Raw genomic sequence first — 18,849 nt, 5'->3', positions numbered from 1 at the left:
TTCAATTTCAGTTCATGTTTGAAGTCGATGACAAAATCTGAAAAACTGACTCGATAAACAACCATAATCGGACGAAGGATGGAGAACTTGATTTGTGGGGGTGATTTTGAGTGGCAGCGTGATTGTTGGGTCTTGTGTTTTCCTTAATGATGAAGCGTGAACATCAATAGCTGAACGAAAACACAAAACACAAACTCACAATTGTGTTGAAATAACTAAAATTATATGCATGACATGCTAAGCATGTGATGACAAGTAATGATATTTATTTCATGATGACCAATTAAGAATTAAAATTGTAATCAATAATGAAAAAGAGACCACAAGTATGATAAATGGAGCTAAATAATCACATTCTAACTGCATATATGTTTTCTATTAAAAATGATTATATTGTAAGAAGTCTACCTTCATTTTGATAAAATGGAATTTCGAATTTATATATCATTGTTTTAGTTAAACTGCATTTGTATATATTTATGATAATGGGTGCTTTATGCTTGGGCCCAAGCTTTTTGAATCATACTCTGGGCTCTCAAACTGGGCTAAAATTAACATAAACTGTTACACAATTTAGCCCATCAGTATATGCTCCAGATTTTATTATATACACACTAAAACTAAATACAAAATGTCTCACATACACTAAAACTAAATACAAAATGTCTTTTAACATTGGAGGCATTACGAATTTACGATATACATCACTAAAAGATAAACATTAAATTTGACATAGGTGTTTTGGATGACTTTTTTATTTCTTTATTGCTAGACGACTAACTCAAACAATCTATAATCTTATTTCTAAATTCATACATTTATCTACCACAGGACAGAACTCTCAACCACTTGAGGATGAACACTTTTACAGCACACCTCGAATCCTTATACCACTAGACCACAATTCAAATACAAGTCGCATAGTGTAATCAAAGTTGATATAATCTTACGATATCATATAAAAATTTATGCAATTTGGAGATCATTTTGCCACAACAACGTAACCGCTGCCACCAGACAACCGCTACTCGCGTCATCACTTCGCCACAACAATACAACCGCTGCCACCACCTAACACATTTTGTCAAATCTTTAGCAATAATCGATTAATAGGTAAGAAACAACTTTTTTAGTCAATTTATAAAGCCACGTACATGTATGTCTACCAGCTGGAAGAAGCTTACTTTTTAGTTTTTAATACAATTTTACATGTGAATTTATGATTTATTTATTGATAATTAATATACAAAGTAAGCTATACATTACAACATGTAAAACTTTATAACTTGTAAAAAATTGAATTGTGTATTCATCTCACAAAACTTTTTGATAATAGTAATAAATAATACAATAAGAATAATAAATATGATCATCCATAATTTTTTTTTTCTGGTTGAACCAAAGAAAGTTGGTCAATGAAATTAAAAGATTATGACCCACAAGAAAACAATGAGCCATTGTCCCACAATACGCAACTATCACATTCAATCCAACATGATGGTAACATTGCAAAAATTGAAAATATATGGTATTTGTCATTTTATACTAAACTTGACACAACAAAATAATACATTATTACAATAGCTCTAGTAATTGTTATCTAAGTCTGAACCAGATGCAAATTTTCATCATTTCAATTTTGTTACAATACATCTTAAATGTCTTTGCATCCTAACACATATAAATATTAATATAAGGACTTTGTAAATGACAACCATAACCCATTTTTTCTTAAAAAAACAAATTTTTGTCCAATTCCTTATGAATGTGAATTGCACCAAAAATGGTTTTGAGTTTTGTGTGAAATGTCAAATTATGTTCTATCCTTGTAATTTTCTACAGATTTAGAAAGAACTGTGATTTAATTATTTGTACCATGCTCATGTCACTTTCTAAGGTCACATGTGTCTTTGTAACAATGTAATTTAAATTATATGTATACACAGAAACATATATTTGAGATGGACATGTATATAAGCATATGTCATTTTCACTTGAATAAAACATAACTCCTATGATGGAACTCTTGATCCTACACCAAGATAACTTTTTTATTTAAATTCTTTGATTTCCCATAAAAGATTTTTACATAAACAATTACTTGAACAAGTAAATCGAAAATCAAACCTACTGCACTACAAGTTCAATATTGATCTCTGAAAACTAGCACGACTTAGTTAATTAATTAAAAAATAAAATAAAAAAACTACAAAGAAGTCTGAAAACTAGCACGACTTAATTAGTTAATTAAAAAAAACTACAAAAAGTTGTTGACTACGTGAATCTACCTTCACATAAACACTGTAAATTTAATTTTAATATATGATTTTTGAAATAAACGTCAAATCGCGAGGTAGACGTCTACAATGTTTGAAAAAAATACAGATTTTAAGCTATATGTCTACAATGCTTGAAAAAAATACAAAAGTTTAAGCTATATTATGAATGAATTTCAAACTTTGAATCAATGTATAATAACGTATTGATAGATACCATATGTTCTTTGTCCAATGTTAATAAAGGATAATTATTAAATTAATGTATTTTATCTTATGTACAATGACATTCACACTAAAAAAAATATGTTTAAAAAATAGACATATGATTTTTAACGCATTCTCATCATAAGTATATAGTAAATGTTAAATATTTTTTAACCATATGTACATAGTGAATACTTGAGTTTTTTTTTTTTTTTTACCAAACTAGTGTTGTTGAAAAAAATATTTATCAAAATGGTGTTGTTAGAAAACTATTTACCAAAGTGGTATTTTCTTTTCTCACTTTTATCTCATTGGATGACTCCTAATTTATTAAATAATTATTAATTAGTGATTTATTCGTGTAGTGGTTCTCTAATTTATATTTTTATGGAATCTTAAATTTAATCTATTCTTTTATAAAAAAAAAAACTATCAGGAAAAAAATACTTAATATAAAAGTTGCATTCAGCGTGTGAATTTAATAATTAAATAAAATACCATATGTAATCTATATTTAATAAATTACAATTTAATTCAGATATACATATAGTCAATTTATATTTCTTTTACTTAATTTTTTTTACATAAATAACAAAATAAGTATTTTTTTAATGGATAGACCAAACAACCTATGATGTTTATGTATATATGCCAACTCAAATAATTCTATATAAATCATTAAACTTAAAAAAAAAACCTACATTTAGCAGAATAAGAAAAAAAATTAGCATTTGAACTAAGTCAACATATATTCCTTAATAATAAAATATATTAATATTTGTTGTAGTAAACATTATACGATGTTTTCTGATTGATGCAACATAGGATTGATTACATGTTACTAATTTGAACTTACCGACAAAAAGACTAAATTAAACTAATATCCACGTGTACTTACGGGGCAGCCTGATACCGTGAATCCTTTTCACTATACTAATCTCGGGCAGCCCCATTCGGGCAGACACCTCTCAAAAGCCACTGGCACACGCCTAAAAAGTTCCAATCTCTCCAACACAGTAGAGAGAGAGAGAGAGAGAAACTGAAACACTTCTAGTGAGATATGAGAGTTCAAGATAGGTGTTGTTTTATCATTTAAATATTATTTAATATTTAATTTATTTAAAAATATTTTGTGTGAATGTGATGAGGCATGAAGGTGTGATGCTGTTTATGGTTTGTGTAATCATTGTTGTTGTTCATCCGTTGAAGCTAGTTTCTGCTAATTTGGAAGGTGAGATTATGTATGTATGTATATATATATATATATAGTATGTGTATTTGTGTGTTATGGGTTTCTGATATTTTTCATATTAGGGTTTATTAGTGTTAGAATTAATCTGTTTTTGATAATTTGGTTGAATTCTTCTGGTATTCATCTTACTGTTGGATTGTCTGGCTACTTATGTGCAACATGTATAGTTTTTTTAGGAGTGTCAATCGTGTCGGCTTGATGGGTTGACGGGTTGAAATGCTCAATCCAAACCCGACCCCTATTATTATTCGGGTCAAAGATTTCAACCCAAACACGACCCATTTAACCCGTATTTTTAAATACAAGTTGATGATTTATAAGCAAATTGTTGGGTTTTAAGTGGGTTATCGATATACGAGTGTGACAAGAAAATAATATAATATGTCAAAACAAACATTATTACCACTAACCACGTAAAATAGAAACAAAATAACAAAAACAAAAATATTTAAGTTTTTTTTTTCTAAATAGTTAAACGGGTTAACGGGTCAACCAGAACCCAACCTGTTTTTAATACGGGTCAACCCGAACCCGACCCGTTTTTTAAACGGGTTGTGTTAGTTGACCCAAACCTGTTTTTTTTTTTTTACTTTTAATTGGTGTCAGTTTGTGCTTGGCTTGTGTTTATTTGTGTTCGTTTAGAATATTAATGTTTGCAGACTAACAAACTCGTTAAGAAAATTTGTTCGTGTTTGTTTGGTTCGTGTAAAAGTAAAAAACTTGTTTTACTTCTTATCTAATCCTCATTCTGATTTTTTATGCCCAACATAATCAGAAAAATCATAATCATAACTAGTTTTCTTTAAAAAGCTAATTATTGCAAATATTGTATTACAGGTGATGCTCTGCATAGCTTGAGGGTGAATTTCGACGATCCAAATAGTGTCCTTCAAAGTTGGGATCCGACCCTCGTAAATCCCTGCACATGGTTTCACGTCACCTGCAACAACGATAACAGCGTTATACGAGTGTAAGTTTCACTAACAGTGGCGAAGCTTCACCTGAATGAGGAGGAGGGGGGGGGGGGTCGAAAACGTATATACTAAAAAATTCCTATACGAAAACTACACATATTACACTACTGAGCGAAAAGTCCCCCCCCCCTCCCCCCCCCCCCCTCTATACTTCGTCCCTGTTCACTAATTAAAACAACAATATATGAATTAATAATCATAGATTATAACTTATTTTTTTACCATAAATGTTTCAGTGATTTGGGCAATGCAGCTCTATCTGGTACATTGGTTCCACAAATCGGGCTGCTAAAGAATCTGCAGTACTTGTAAGTCATTTTAATCAACTAATAATACGATTAGGTTATAATTATATGATTATTTAATTATTTGATATTTATGCATACCTGCAGGGAGTTATACAGCAATAACATAAGTGGCCCGATTCCTAACGATCTTGGAAACTTGACGAATTTAGTGAGTTTAGATCTTTATCTCAACGGTTTCTCCGGGCCCATCCCGGTTACATTGGGGAAGCTATCAAAGTTGAGATTCCTGTATGTTTGCTTTTCTAATCATTTGAGTTTTGTTATTAATGGTAACTATATATGTGATAACAAAAAGTAAGTGCTGTGTTATATTATACAATGATTAGTGTTTTCGTTATGTTTATAGGCGGCTTAACAATAATAGTTTGACTGGTCCAATCCCTATGCAGTTGACCAACATCACATCGTTGCAAGTGCTGTGAGTATTATTTATTCTCGTGATATCATGTTGCCAGGCTGGGTGGTCAGACGGGTTGGGTAATGAGGCGTTCTTTTGGTATGGTCGAACCGAGTTGGGTTCACCCGAAACACTTTTGGTCCTTTTTTAGAGTAAATTGCCATTTTCGGCATTGAGGTTTGGCTAGTTTTGCAACTTTCATTCAAAGGTTTGTTTTTTTGCATCTGGATCCAAAAAGTTTGAAATATTGCCATTTCCATCCGGTTCGTTAACTCCATCCACTTTTCTCCGTTAAGTCAGGGGCATTTTCATACATAAAGTGAAAAAGACCGAATTTCCCTTTAAGCGAATACTCGTACATTATTCTATATGTTTGTACATAAAGTGAAAAAGATTGAATTGCCTTTTAAGTTAACAAAAAAGACAGAAATACCCTTGACTTAACAGAGAAAAATGGATGGAGTTAACGAGCTGGATGAAAATGGCAGGATTTCAAACCTTTTGGACCCAGATGCGAAAAAACAAACTTTTGGACGAAAGTCGCAAACCTGGCCAAACCTCCTGGACAAAATGGCATTTTACTCTTTTTTTTATAAACAATTAATAGAATGTTATAGGAGGTTTTATGCATGAAAAACACTGTGGCCAACTTTTGACCCGTTTTGTTTTCTTAACCTCCCCTGTTGACCCATTGGAGGTAAAAATAACCCGAGTCAACCCAATTATAAGTAAACGGGTCGAGATTGCCACCTCTACTCATTTGTTAGCCGTGCAGTATTGCAATCACATTAAAATAGTTTTAATACAGGGATCTATCAAACAATCATCTTTCAGGATCGGTTCCAGACAATGGCTCATTTTCACTGTTTACGCCCATCAGGTTTTCTAATAGATTATGATTCAACATCATTCATATGAGTTAGTGTTCCAAGAATATCACTGATTATCTGATTACTTGATTTTGTTTTTTTTTATTTTTTTATTTTTTTATTTTTTTTTTTACTTTTAGTTTTGCTAACAATCTGGATCTGTGTGGCCCGGTTACCGGCCACCCGTGCCCTGGATCTCCGCCGTTCTCTCCACCGCCACCGTTTGTGCCGCCACCTCCAATCCCTGTACCAGGTGAATTTTCATTATTTCATATACTGAATTTTGTTACAACTTTAAAAGCTGATTATTTAATTTTGAGTATTTAATGTCACAAAATTACTTTTAAAACACATATCCAAACACTCCTTGAAATGTTTGATATTTTTAGGTGGAAACAGCGCAACTGGAGCCTTAGCGGGAGGGGTGGCGGCCGGGGCGGCTCTACTGTTTGCCGCCCCTGCCATTGCGTTTGCATGGTGGCGGCGTCGGAAACCCCAAGAGTTTTTCTTTGATGTACCTGGTTAGTGATTTGGCTCGCGGGTCCGACGGGTTGGGTAACGGGTCATAATTTGGGTTGTAGTAACGTACACGGATGGTCCCTATGGTTTACCAAAATTTTGGATTTAGTCCTAGCTTTCCAAAAGTACACAGATGGTCCCTGTGGTTTGCACTTTGTAACGCATTTAGCCCCCAACTTTTTTCTAAAGTACATGGATGGTCCTGTGGTTTCCACTTTGTAACGTACTTAGTCCCTAACTTGGACATGCTAAAACCTTTAGATTTGTTGGTTGGGACTAAATGCGTTACAAACTGCAAACCACAAGGACCATCCATGTATTTTTGGAAAGGTAGGGACCAAATCCAAAATATTGCTAAACCATAGGGACCATCTGTGTACTTTACTATTTGGGTTCAAATTGAAACATGTCATTTTATGGTTACAATGAATAAAATGCACGGATAGTCCCTGTGGTTTGGTGAAATTTCACCTTTAGTCCTCAACTTTTCAGAATTACACTCTTAGTCCCTGTGGTTTGACAAGTTATTACTCGGATAGTCCCTAAAGCGGATGAAGGTTACTCGGATAGTCCCTGTTGTTTGACAAGTTGTTACTCGGATAGTCCCTGTGGTTTGACAAGTTGTTACTCGGATAGTCCTTGTCATTTCACACCCACTTAACCAGAAAAACTAACCTCCATCTGCTTTGGGGATTATCCGAGTAACAACTTGTCAAACCACAGGGACTAAGAGTGTAATTTTGAAAAGTTGGGGACTAAAGGTGAAATTTCACCAAACCACAGGGACTATCCGTGCATTTTACTCTACAATAAATAGTTGACATGTGTGTGCAGCTGAAGAAGATCCTGAAGTTCATTTGGGACAGCTTAAAAGATTTTCTTTACGCGAATTACAAGTCGCAACCGACACTTTTAGCAATAAAAACATATTAGGTAGAGGTGGATTCGGGAAAGTATACAAGGGCCGTTTGGCAGACGGCTCACTTGTTGCGGTTAAACGATTGAAAGAAGAGCGTACGCCAGGTGGCGAACTCCAATTCCAAACCGAAGTCGAGATGATTAGTATGGCGGTGCACCGTAATCTACTACGGTTACGAGGATTTTGTATGACACCAACTGAACGGTTGCTCGTTTATCCCTACATGGCTAATGGCAGTGTAGCCTCATGTTTGAGAGAACGACCACCAAACGAACCGCCTTTAGATTGGCCAACCCGTAAGCGAATCGCGTTAGGATCGGCCCGCGGGCTTTCGTATTTGCATGATCATTGTGACCCGAAAATCATTCATCGCGACGTTAAAGCGGCAAACATTTTATTGGATGAAGAGTTTGAGGCGGTTGTTGGGGATTTCGGGTTGGCTAAGTTAATGGATTATAAAGACACACACGTTACAACTGCGGTACGTGGTACGATCGGTCATATTGCTCCGGAGTATCTCTCAACGGGAAAATCTTCTGAAAAGACGGATGTTTTCGGGTATGGAATCATGCTTTTGGAGTTGATTACGGGTCAACGGGCTTTTGACCTTGCTCGACTTGCTAATGATGATGATGTCATGTTACTTGATTGGGTAAGCATTTTAACTTTTGGTTAAGTATTTTACTGTTTCTCATACCCATTGTTAATAATTGTTACAGGTGGCAAAGCGGGTGGGTTGTGTAATGGGTCAAAATGGGCCGGGTTGACTTGAAACGTCTTTTTGCCTTACATTTGTTTGTGTTTTTTTTTTTTTTTTTTTTTGAGTATTTTCGGTTGACTTGAAACGTCTTTTTGCCTTGCATTTGTTTGTGTTTTTCTTTTTGAGTATTTTCGTCCCTGAGGTTTGGCCATTTTGCGATTTTCGTCCAAATGTTTGTTTTTCCGCATCTGGATCGAAAAGGTTTAAAATCTTGCCTTTTTCATTTGGCTCATTAACTCCGCCGATTTTTCTCCGTTAAGTCAGGGGTATTTTCGACTTTTTTTAACTTAAAGGGCAATTCGGTCTTTTTCCTTTATATACAAGCATTTAAAATACCCCTCACCGAATCCGTTAGACAGAATTGCCCTTTAAGTTAACAAAAAAGACGGAAATTCCCCTGACTTAAAAAATTCTTGTTGCATCTAATCATATGTATTGTAATGGTCCAGGTTAAAGGGCTTTTAAAAGAACGAAAACTAGAAATGCTTGTGGACCCGGATCTCGAAAGTAATTACATCGATTCGGAAGTGGAACAGTTGATCCAGGTGGCATTGTTGTGCACACAAGGGTCGCCAATGGACCGGCCCAAAATGTGCGATGTGGTGAGAATGTTGGAAGGTGACGGGCTGGATGAACGATGGGATGAGTGGCAAAAGGTGGAAGTTAACCGCCAAGAAATCGATCTTGCACCTCACCCGAATTCGGATTGGATTCTTGATTCTACTGAGAATCTGCATGCGGTTGAGTTATCGGGACCGAGGTAAAGGCATAAGGTTTATTTATTATGATTTGTTATTTAGTTTATGGTGTTGGTTGAATTTGTGAATATTTGAGTTTGTATTAACGGGCTATGATAACGTTAACGATGAGTTATATGTTAGGTAGAGGTGCACAAACAGGTTCGGGTTCGGTCAAACCTGGTCAACATTGGGTCTTGGCTCAAACCGGTTGATAACGGGAAAAAGGATCGGTTTGGTTTGAAACCGGTTTATAACCGGTTCATTTGGTTTTAACCCGTTTCAATGGAGTTTTCAAACCCATTTCAACCCTATAGTTTGGTTTGGGTCCAAACCGGCTTAAACAAAACTGGTTTCTAAAATGGTTTTGGTTCGGGTTAAAAACCGATCCCAGTCACCAACCCGGTTTTTATGCTTCTCTAATGACGGGTGTAACTTTGATGATCAAGGTTTAACGATAAATGGGCTTGAGAAGATTTTTAGGTGCTATTTGTTAATTGGGCTTGGGCATGGGACAGTCATGATGCAAATAAGATTAGCTCTCTTACACCAATCAAATTCTTTCATCTTAAGCAAATTTCTTAAACTTCCGCCATCTATAAACTCGTAGACCAAAAACGTGTGTCGTGGATGTGCACAGAAGCCATAAAGTCTCACGATGTTATGATGTCGGGTTCCTGTCAATGCACGGACCTCATTTTCAAAACTTTTAAAATCCACCCACTCGTCGGGTTCTTGAGTGTTTAACTTTTTAATGGCAATGGGTTCACCCGTTGGTAATTCGGCCCGATAAACAGTCCCACAACCCCCCACCCCTATTACATGCTCGGAGTCGAAATCATCGACCGCATCAATGATAGTTTCATACATCATTTTCCCATCATAGCTCTAAATGGCGAAAGGAGGGTGGTTTACGGGCTTTGGTGGCTCGGTTTCTTTCTTTTTTGTTCTTCGAAGGAAGATCAAGATCCCGACAATCATAATCAAGATCAAGACTAAGCATATGGTAGGAACTAGGATCAAAATCATGAGGCCTTGATTGTTTTTTGTCTTCTCGTTTACATGTGTTCGCGGGCAATCTTTCAAACCCGTTATGTTACCACATAACCCTTCGTTGTTCTCAACCGCTTCGAAGGGTGCCTGTTGAAAGACTCGCATATCGGGAACACGACCCTCAAGCTGATTATACGATATATCGATCATGGTAAAACTAAAAAGGTCACTAAAAGTTGTAGGGATCGAACCTGTGAAGTTGTTGTGTGAAATGTTCAAAGTTTCCAACATTTTTAAACCTCCAAATTGTTGCGGAAGCCCGCCAGTCAACCCGTTGTAGGATAAAGCATCCGTTACATTTCCCGTAATCTGGTTTCCCTCGAACCTGAGCCGTATCAATTTGCTACAATTTTTTATGGTACTTGGGACCGGGCCCGAAAAAGAGTTGTTATTCACCGAGAAGAAAAGCAACGATCCACTAAAGCATATATGGGTCGGTAAATGACCCGAGACCTATTGCTACCTAGTGAAAGTGTTTCCAGTTTCATAGTTAAGTTGTTTAGTTCTTCAGGAAACGGGCCCGTTAGATTGTTGACCGCTAATGCCAAATCAAGAAGCGTTTTCAGCTTCCCTAACGTGATAGGAATGGAGCCCGAAAGTTGGTTTTGGTGTAGATACAATGATACGAGCCTGGTATATTTTCCTAACGGGCCCGGGATTGAGCCCGTTAGAAAGTTGTCATAAAGGCGAAGATCGATTAGTGTTCTCGGGTTTCCGATGTTTGGAAGAATGGGCCCGGTTAATTGGTTCTTTTGCAAGTTAATCTTGGTGAAGTTTTCAAAAGAACTCGGAATGGGCCCGGATAGTTTATTCTCCTGAAGATCAAGGAAATACAAATGGGCTAAGTGGCCCAATGAAATTGGGATTTGACCATCAAAATCATTAGACCCAAGATCAAGATTCTCGAGTGACCTTAGCTCACCTAGTTCTAACGGTATTCGGCCCGTGAGCTGATTACTTGAAAAGTTTAGATCTTTTAACTTTCTCAAGTATCGTATCTCCGATCGAATTGGGCCCGTTAACCGATTGTTACCAAGATTTAAACTTTCGAGACTCGATAAGGTCGAAAAATTGAAAAGATCAATATTACCTTGCAAATTAAAATTCTCAAGACAAAAAAAAAAAAAAAAAAAAAAAAAAAAAAAAAAAAAAAAACCTTGTTATAGTGATGTTATTCTTGTTGCAGCCAATCCCGACCCAGCTTTTGCATGGGTCGGGCTCGGCCCATGACGAAAGAAGCTTACGACTTTCATCATCGAGGCTTGATCTCCAATTTAGCAGCGTCTGGGCCACCGTATCGTTATCGATTTCGGACGTATAGGATTACTTTTTACCATTGGGTTGCCCCGAATAGTTGAGGTTTTATTCGTTGGTCTTTCAAGGTTATTCAAATGTTTTAGTTTCACAACACCAATGTTAACGTTTTTTTTTCCTTTACTGTCACTCTAATTTCATTAACTGTTCAAATCTTATACATTTATATTTTTTATAAATGTTAATTTTTTTACCTAAGCGAGTTGGAAGATATATGAGTCATTAGAAAAAATTACACCGTTAGTCCTTATGGTTTCTGCTAAATTTCAATGTTGGGTACTAAAAGTTTTTTGTTGCAAAATCAGGTATTAACATTCTAATTTGTCACAATGTTGAGTACTAAGGCTAAACCTTGTTAACTTTTTTGTTAAGTATTACAAAATGACTAAAATGCCCTTTAATAACTAGAGGGTCTATTTTTTAATTAATTATATTTGACGAAAATAACTTAAAGTAATGTTTTCTGTTTTATTTATAATTTTTTAATAAATTTAAATGGGTTTGAAGTTTATTTATTTTTTAAACTTTGAGTTTATAAATAATATGCTAGTAAAATAAACTTTTCAACTTGATCTAAATAATAAACCAAGTTAAGATTTATAAAAATAACTAAAACAAATTTCTGATCTAAGAATATAACAGTTCTGTAAGTTATAATATATACGGGGCTTTGGTTCTGTATGATAAACCAAACAAATAGCATGTAATATTCGTATCGGTTTGTAATGTTATGTACAAGAATTGCATCATCGGAGTTCCGGTATGCCTTTGCGGGTCCGATCAGTTGTAATCTTTAAGTTGAAACATTGTATAAGCATCATGTTAGAAACAAAAAATATTCATCAATTAGAAATCATTCAAGAGTTAAATAAAATCCAATAACAAACTGCCCAGATGGTCATACAAAGCAGCTATCACTAGAAAGATTGTGTCTGCAGTAGTCAAATAATCCATCTCCCACTAGAAGTCCAACAACAGCTGCGAATAACGTCCACCAAATAAGAAGGATGAGCCTAGCCTGGGTTATTGCCATTATCATCAGCAACAAGCCGGCTAACACCGCCGAAACGTAGACTGTATTTGCGAAAAATCTAACCAAACATCGGTGGTGTCGTTGTGCTGCTACTCCATGGCGCATTAGGATCAAAACGAGGCAGGCAACGCAAGAATACGCCATCAATCCAACCGCCGTATACAAGTCTACCTGATTTTTCTTCAGCATGGATTTTGAATACAGAATACCCACTGAGATGATACAAACAACCAGCATTGGAATCACAACAAGGCATCCCATGAACCTACAAACACATACATGGAGTACACCACTTACCACACGGACCACGACAAGATAACAGAAAAGTACACCGTGTGATTTTTTACGTTTTTAAAAATAATCAAAATTTGAAAGTTAAAGATCCATTATTTCTTCTTCTTCTTCTAAGTGCATAAAATATACATCTGTCTTATAGACATTGGATATAAAGTAGTTAAACGAGTCGTACTTATGTTTAAAATTTTTGTTGTTCGCGTTATCAGACACCTGTTAAACCTGCTAAGACACGGTTTGCCAGCCGTACACGATAATACATACATACATACATACATAATTAAGAAGCTTATCAAAAAACTAATTTAATTACTTTCATACCTTTTTTCCTTGTGCTCAACAGGCATGTCAACGTGCTGAGCCATATTGAGTGCACAATAATAAACTTAACAAAGGTTAGATTGAAATAGGCTTAATTTATACAGGGAGGAATTGCGTGATAAAAAGGAAACAAGATCAGTATTTTTTTATCGTGATTTAGATGGTTGTTCTTTAAATAGATCCCTTTAACATTTCTCTCTGATTTCCTTATGAACGACAAAATATCCATATATTTAAGATTTTCGAAGATTTTTTTATTGTTATTATTATTGTTTCATAGTTACTTATGGTTTTAAATTTTAGGGTTTTAACCACTTGAGTCCAAAATCAATATATTTAACGCCATGAGTCCCTACAACCACTTTTCTTAATCATTTGAGTCCAATTTTTAACTCCATCCACCAAGTCTATTAACTATGAGGGTAATTTGGTCATTTACACACAAAGTACAAGTCTTATATGCACATAAGTACAAAGAACAAGTCTTTAATGCATAAACTTATAATATATATATATATATATATATATATATATATATAGGACAATGCTAGATAGAAAACCCTAAAAATTTGAGAAAACCCTAGAAAACCCAACCTCCCGACCTTTTTTTTTTTTGAAAAAAATAACACATGTAATATACATGTTTTTAAGAGTTTTGAGCCAAAAAAATCAAAAAAGCGCCTAGTTGATGTTTTTAAAAAAAAATAAACAAGTTTCAGCAACTTTCATCACTAACATGTGTTTTACAAAAAAATGCTGAAACTTGTTTATTTTTAAAAAAAAAAAACCACTCGGCGCTTTTTTGATTTTTTTGGCTCAAAACTCTTAAAAACATGTATATTACATGTGTTATTTTTTTCAAAAAAAAAAAAAAAAAAGTCGGGAGGTTGGGTTTTCTAAGGTTTTCTCAAATTTTTAGGGTTTTCTACCTAGCCCTACCCTATATATATATATATATATATATATATATATATATATATATATATATATATATATATATATAGAGTAGGGTTCGCACGGAAAGTGTGTTTTTCCTAGAAAGTCTAGGAAGCGATCTGGTCCATCCGATTGGTGTGTTTAAGGGTTGAGATTAAATCAATGGCAATCTTGTAATATTTGAGTTTAATTAATTGATTGTTTTAAATGAGTAGGGGCAATTTTGTCAATGGCCATGTTTTAAATCAATTAGATAACCGCCCAGTTCCTAAATTCAAGCGATTTTCCCCCTCTCTCTCCAAACCCATCTTGGAAACCCCAATCCCTACCAAAAATAACTACAATCATGGAAGAAGATAACTTTAGAAACGATGGAGAGCACCGGATCAAATTAAAACACTTCTCCATCTCCACCATCTCCGAGTTCATCATCACCATTCAAATATTGTTCTTATCATCTCCGTTTTCTTGACGATGTGTTTTAACAGCAAGCAAATTAATACAGTTGTGTTTTAGTAGCAAGCAGATTCATACAGTTGTGGTTTAGCATCCAGATTCATACAGATGTGTTTTAACAGCAAACAGATTCATACAGTTGTGTTTTAACAGCAAGCAGATTCATACAGATGTGTTTTAATAGCAAGCAGATTCATACAGTTGTGTTTTAGCATTCAGATTCATACATATGTGTTTTAACAGCAAGCAGATTCATACAGTTGTGTTTTAGCATTCAGATTCATACAGATGTGTTTTAACAGCAAACTGATTCATACAGTTGTGTTTTAACAGCAAGCAGCTTCATACAGATGTGTTTTAACAGCAAGCAGATTCATACAGTTGTGTTTTAGCATTCGGATTCATACAGTTGTGTTTTAGCATCCAGATTCATACAGATGTGTTTTAACAGCAAGCAGATTCATACAGATGTGTTTTAACGGCAAACAGATTCATACAATTGTGTTTTAGCATTCAGATTCATACAGTTGTGTTTTAGCATTCAGATTCATACAGTTGTGTTTTAACAGCAATCAGATTCATACAGTTATGTTTTAGCATTCAGATTCATACAGTTGTGTTTTAACAGCAATCAGATTCATACCCTGTGTTTTACCATCTTTATATTGTGGGATCTATAAAAAAATTGGCTTTAGCCCTGTAAACTGTTAAAACACAGCACCAAGAACATGCTGATAAATTCCAGTAATCTTCTGAACAATGGAATATGCGATGTAATGTGACATGAAATTTTAGTTAATGAACACATTGACTTCCAGATTTGAATTCGAAAATAATAAAAATTCCGAAAATCATTAAATTTTAGTTAATGAAGATACATTCCAAAAATAAAATTAAAATGTAAAATTACATGATAGCCCTTCTACTTAAAATCCCTCAATGACACATGTCCAATTCTTATTACTTCCTAGACTTTTTAGGAAAAATAGACTTTCCACCCAACTCCTACTATATATATATATATATATATATATATATATATATATATATATATATATATATATATATTGGGTTTTCTAAGGTTTTCTCAAATTTTTAGGGTTTTCTACCTAGCTTTACCCTATATATATATATATATATATATATATATATATATATATATATATATATATATATATATATATATATATATATATATATAGGGTAAGGTTATTGTAAAAAAGACCAAAAGTGTGAGAAATGTAAGAAAGAATCTCAGCCATTAGATCTAAATTAATTTAAAAGGGTAAACAAGTAATTTTATCATTAATTCAATTAATTAAAAACTTCCCATAACCGCCACCTTAATTATAGGAAGTATATAACACCATTCAGCAAGTATATAACACCATTCAACAAGTATATAACACCACAGCAAGTATATAACACCATTCAGCAAGTATATAACACCATTCAGTAAGTATATAAACCATTCAGTAAGTATATAACACCATTCAGCATTCAACAAGTATATAACACCATTCAGTAAGTATATAACACCATTCAGCAAGTATATAACACCATTCAGCAAGTATATAACGCCATTCATTGACTAAACATCTGATCGAAACATATTTTTTTCTCTATATAAGTATAACAATATGGTACTCATATTAAAGATAAAAAAAAACGTTCGTTATTATGGTGTAATTTTTTTTTAAAAAAAGTTACGTACAAAAAGTTATTGACGTTTAAAAAAGACGGGGGGAAGTTACATGTGCATTACCTAATTTCTAGTGGGTTTAAAAGACTATATTGCACTTAGATATTTCAAATCAGTCCAAATTAATGAAAATATTTTACAATTTGGTCCATATTGATCTCAACCATTAGATCAAAAAATCTAATGGTTGAGATTTTTTCTTACCCTTCTCACACTTTAAGCCTTTTTTACAGGATCCTCTACATATATAGGGTGGAGTTATTGTAAAAAAGACTAAAAGTGTGAGAAAGCTAAGAAAGAATCTCAGCCATTAGATCTAAATTAATTAAAAAGGGTATAATTGTAAATACATTAACAAATTCAAATATGGTAATCCTTGATTTAAGGATTGGGAGAGAGAAAATCCTTGATTTAAGGACTTATAACCGTCCATAATCAGAGCATGTTCATGACATGGTGTTTTAAATAAATTCATAGTAGTCCAAATTAATGAAAATATTTTACAATTTGGTCCCTATTGATCTCAACCATTAGATCAAAAAATCTAATGGTTGAGATTTTTTCTTACCCTTCTCACACTTTAAGCCTTTTTACAGGATCCTCTACATATATATATGTAGAGGATCCTGTAAAAAGTGGGACTTTTGTGAGAAGTGTGAGAAATAATTTGGGAATGACAAGTGTCCTTTATCCTAATTAATTCAAAAGGATATATTAGTAATTTGACATTTTTATCATTTAATTGATTTCCAAGAATAACTGCAAAAAAAAAAAAATGCCGAAGAGGTTTTTTAAGGTTTGAATCGAATTTTGAATTAGGAGAAATTTTAGGAAACATTATACATCTGATTGTTTTATATTCTTCATCATCTTTTAATCGCAACATCTTTTAATCATACATTGTTCATGGCGTGGTGTTTTAAACATCTGGATACATGTTCATGGCGTGGTGTTTTAAAAATCTGGAGACATTGACTATGATTCAAGTCATGGTGTTTTATCTGGAGACATTGTTCATGGCGTGGTGTTTTAAACATCTGGAGACATTGACTATGATTCAAGTCATGGTGTTTTATCTGACTTGAATTCCAGATAAAACACCATGACTTGAATCATAGTCAATGTCTCCAGATGTTTAAAACACCACGCCATGAACAATGTCTCCAGATAAAACACCATGACTTGAATCATAGTCATGGTGTTTTAAAATCTGGGAATGTTTTGTATTGATTGTCCAGATAAAACACCATGACTTGAATCATAGTCATGGTGTTTTAAAATCTGGGAATATTTTGTATTGAATCATAGTCATGTTTTGTATTGAACAATGTCTCCAGATAAAACACTATGATTCAAGTTATGGTGTTTTCTGGATTCCAGATAAAATACCATGACTTGAATCATAGTCAATTTATCCAGATTTTTTAAAACACCACGCCATGAATCTGATTACAGTTCTTCTAAACGTAAAACACCACGCCTTGAATCTTATATAAAACACAGAGGCTTCCGATTTAGATATTGATTATTAATTCCGATTTTTAAGGAAAAAGGAGTGAATGTAGATGTTTTTGGTTGTGTAGGATACGGTTACCATATTTGAAACATTGAAAAAGACACTATTGCCCTTCAATTTTACATAAGGTCCCTTTAATTAAAACACAATTTACATTTTTATACCCTATTGATCTCAACCATTAGATCAAATATCCAATGGTTTAAAACACTGCTTACCCTTCTTACATTTTAGACACTTTTTACCATATCCCTACCATATATATATATATATATATAGGGGACCGCTAGAATGAGAACCACCCCGAGTTGTAAGAACCGCGAGAACCACACCATCCGGGTCGCCGTTTACCACGATTTTTTTTACAACTAGATGTGTGTATTATAAACACATCCGTAAAAAAAAATTTAAACGCCGCGCCCGAGGGGGTAGTTTTTTACACCACAAGTTTGGTGTTTTTATTTTTTTTTCTTTTTTCTTTTTTTTTACACCAAACTTGTGGTGTAAAAAACTACCCCCTCGAGCGCGGCGTTTAATTTTTTTTTTTCTACGGATGTTTTTATAATACACACATCTAGTTGTAAAAAAAAGTCGTGGTAAACGGCGACCCGGATGGTGTGGTTCTCGCGGTTCTTACAACTCGGGGTGGTTCTCATTTTAGCGCAATTCTATATATATATATATATATATATATATATATATATATATAGGGGAAGGTTCATTTGAGAAGAAAATTTAATTGAGAAGAAAAAGAACAAAGCATAATTTTGTAAAACATTAAATAGTTTTTTCACTTATCTCATTTATTATCATTTTTGACTAATTAATTAGTCATAAAGACTATTATCCTCCACACTAACTTTTTTTGCCTACACACATCAAAAATTGTCCTACATATTTCGAAATTCATCCTACACGTTAAAATTTATCCTACACAACTCGTAATTTATCCTACACAACTTCTAATTTATCCTACACTTTAAATTATTTTATTTTATTTTTTTGG

The 18,849-nt window shown here is 33.8% G+C and overlaps 3 protein-coding genes across 3 annotated transcripts; 1 reads left to right on the top strand and 2 right to left on the bottom strand.

Moving 5' to 3' along the window:
• Positions 1–3,487: 3,487 nt before the first annotated feature.
• Positions 3,488–9,354, top strand: LOC110942298 (somatic embryogenesis receptor kinase 1). The gene is made up of 10 exons (XM_022184038.2): positions 3,488–3,714; positions 4,573–4,705; positions 4,946–5,017; positions 5,102–5,245; positions 5,364–5,435; positions 6,223–6,294; positions 6,424–6,536; positions 6,673–6,804; positions 7,637–8,373; positions 8,931–9,354. Exons 1-10 carry the CDS (start codon positions 3,627–3,629, stop codon positions 9,243–9,245), a joined length of 1,878 nt encoding a protein of 625 aa, XP_022039730.1. The 5' UTR covers positions 3,488–3,626; the 3' UTR covers positions 9,246–9,354.
• A 350-nt stretch (positions 9,355–9,704) lies between these two features.
• On the bottom strand, positions 9,705–10,088 carry LOC110944185 (MDIS1-interacting receptor like kinase 2-like). The gene has a single exon (XM_022185897.1). It carries the CDS (start codon positions 10,086–10,088, stop codon positions 9,705–9,707), a length of 384 nt encoding a protein of 127 aa, XP_022041589.1.
• Positions 10,089–10,106: 18 nt separating this feature from the next.
• LOC110944184 (probable leucine-rich repeat receptor-like protein kinase At1g35710) lies at positions 10,107–13,277 on the bottom strand. The gene is made up of 4 exons (XM_022185896.1): positions 13,234–13,277; positions 12,490–12,883; positions 10,668–11,377; positions 10,107–10,596 (listed from the first exon to the last, which is right to left on the bottom strand). The coding sequence occupies exons 1-4, from the start codon at positions 13,275–13,277 to the stop codon at positions 10,107–10,109; spliced, it is 1,638 nt and encodes a 545-aa protein (XP_022041588.1).
• Positions 13,278–18,849: the final 5,572 nt, after the last annotated feature.

Source organism: Helianthus annuus, chromosome 5 (genome assembly GCF_002127325.2).
Source record: "Helianthus annuus cultivar XRQ/B chromosome 5, HanXRQr2.0-SUNRISE, whole genome shotgun sequence".
Classification (NCBI taxonomy): Eukaryota; Viridiplantae; Streptophyta; class Magnoliopsida; order Asterales; family Asteraceae; genus Helianthus; species Helianthus annuus.
This window is presented reverse-complemented; position numbering and strand designations above follow the sequence as displayed.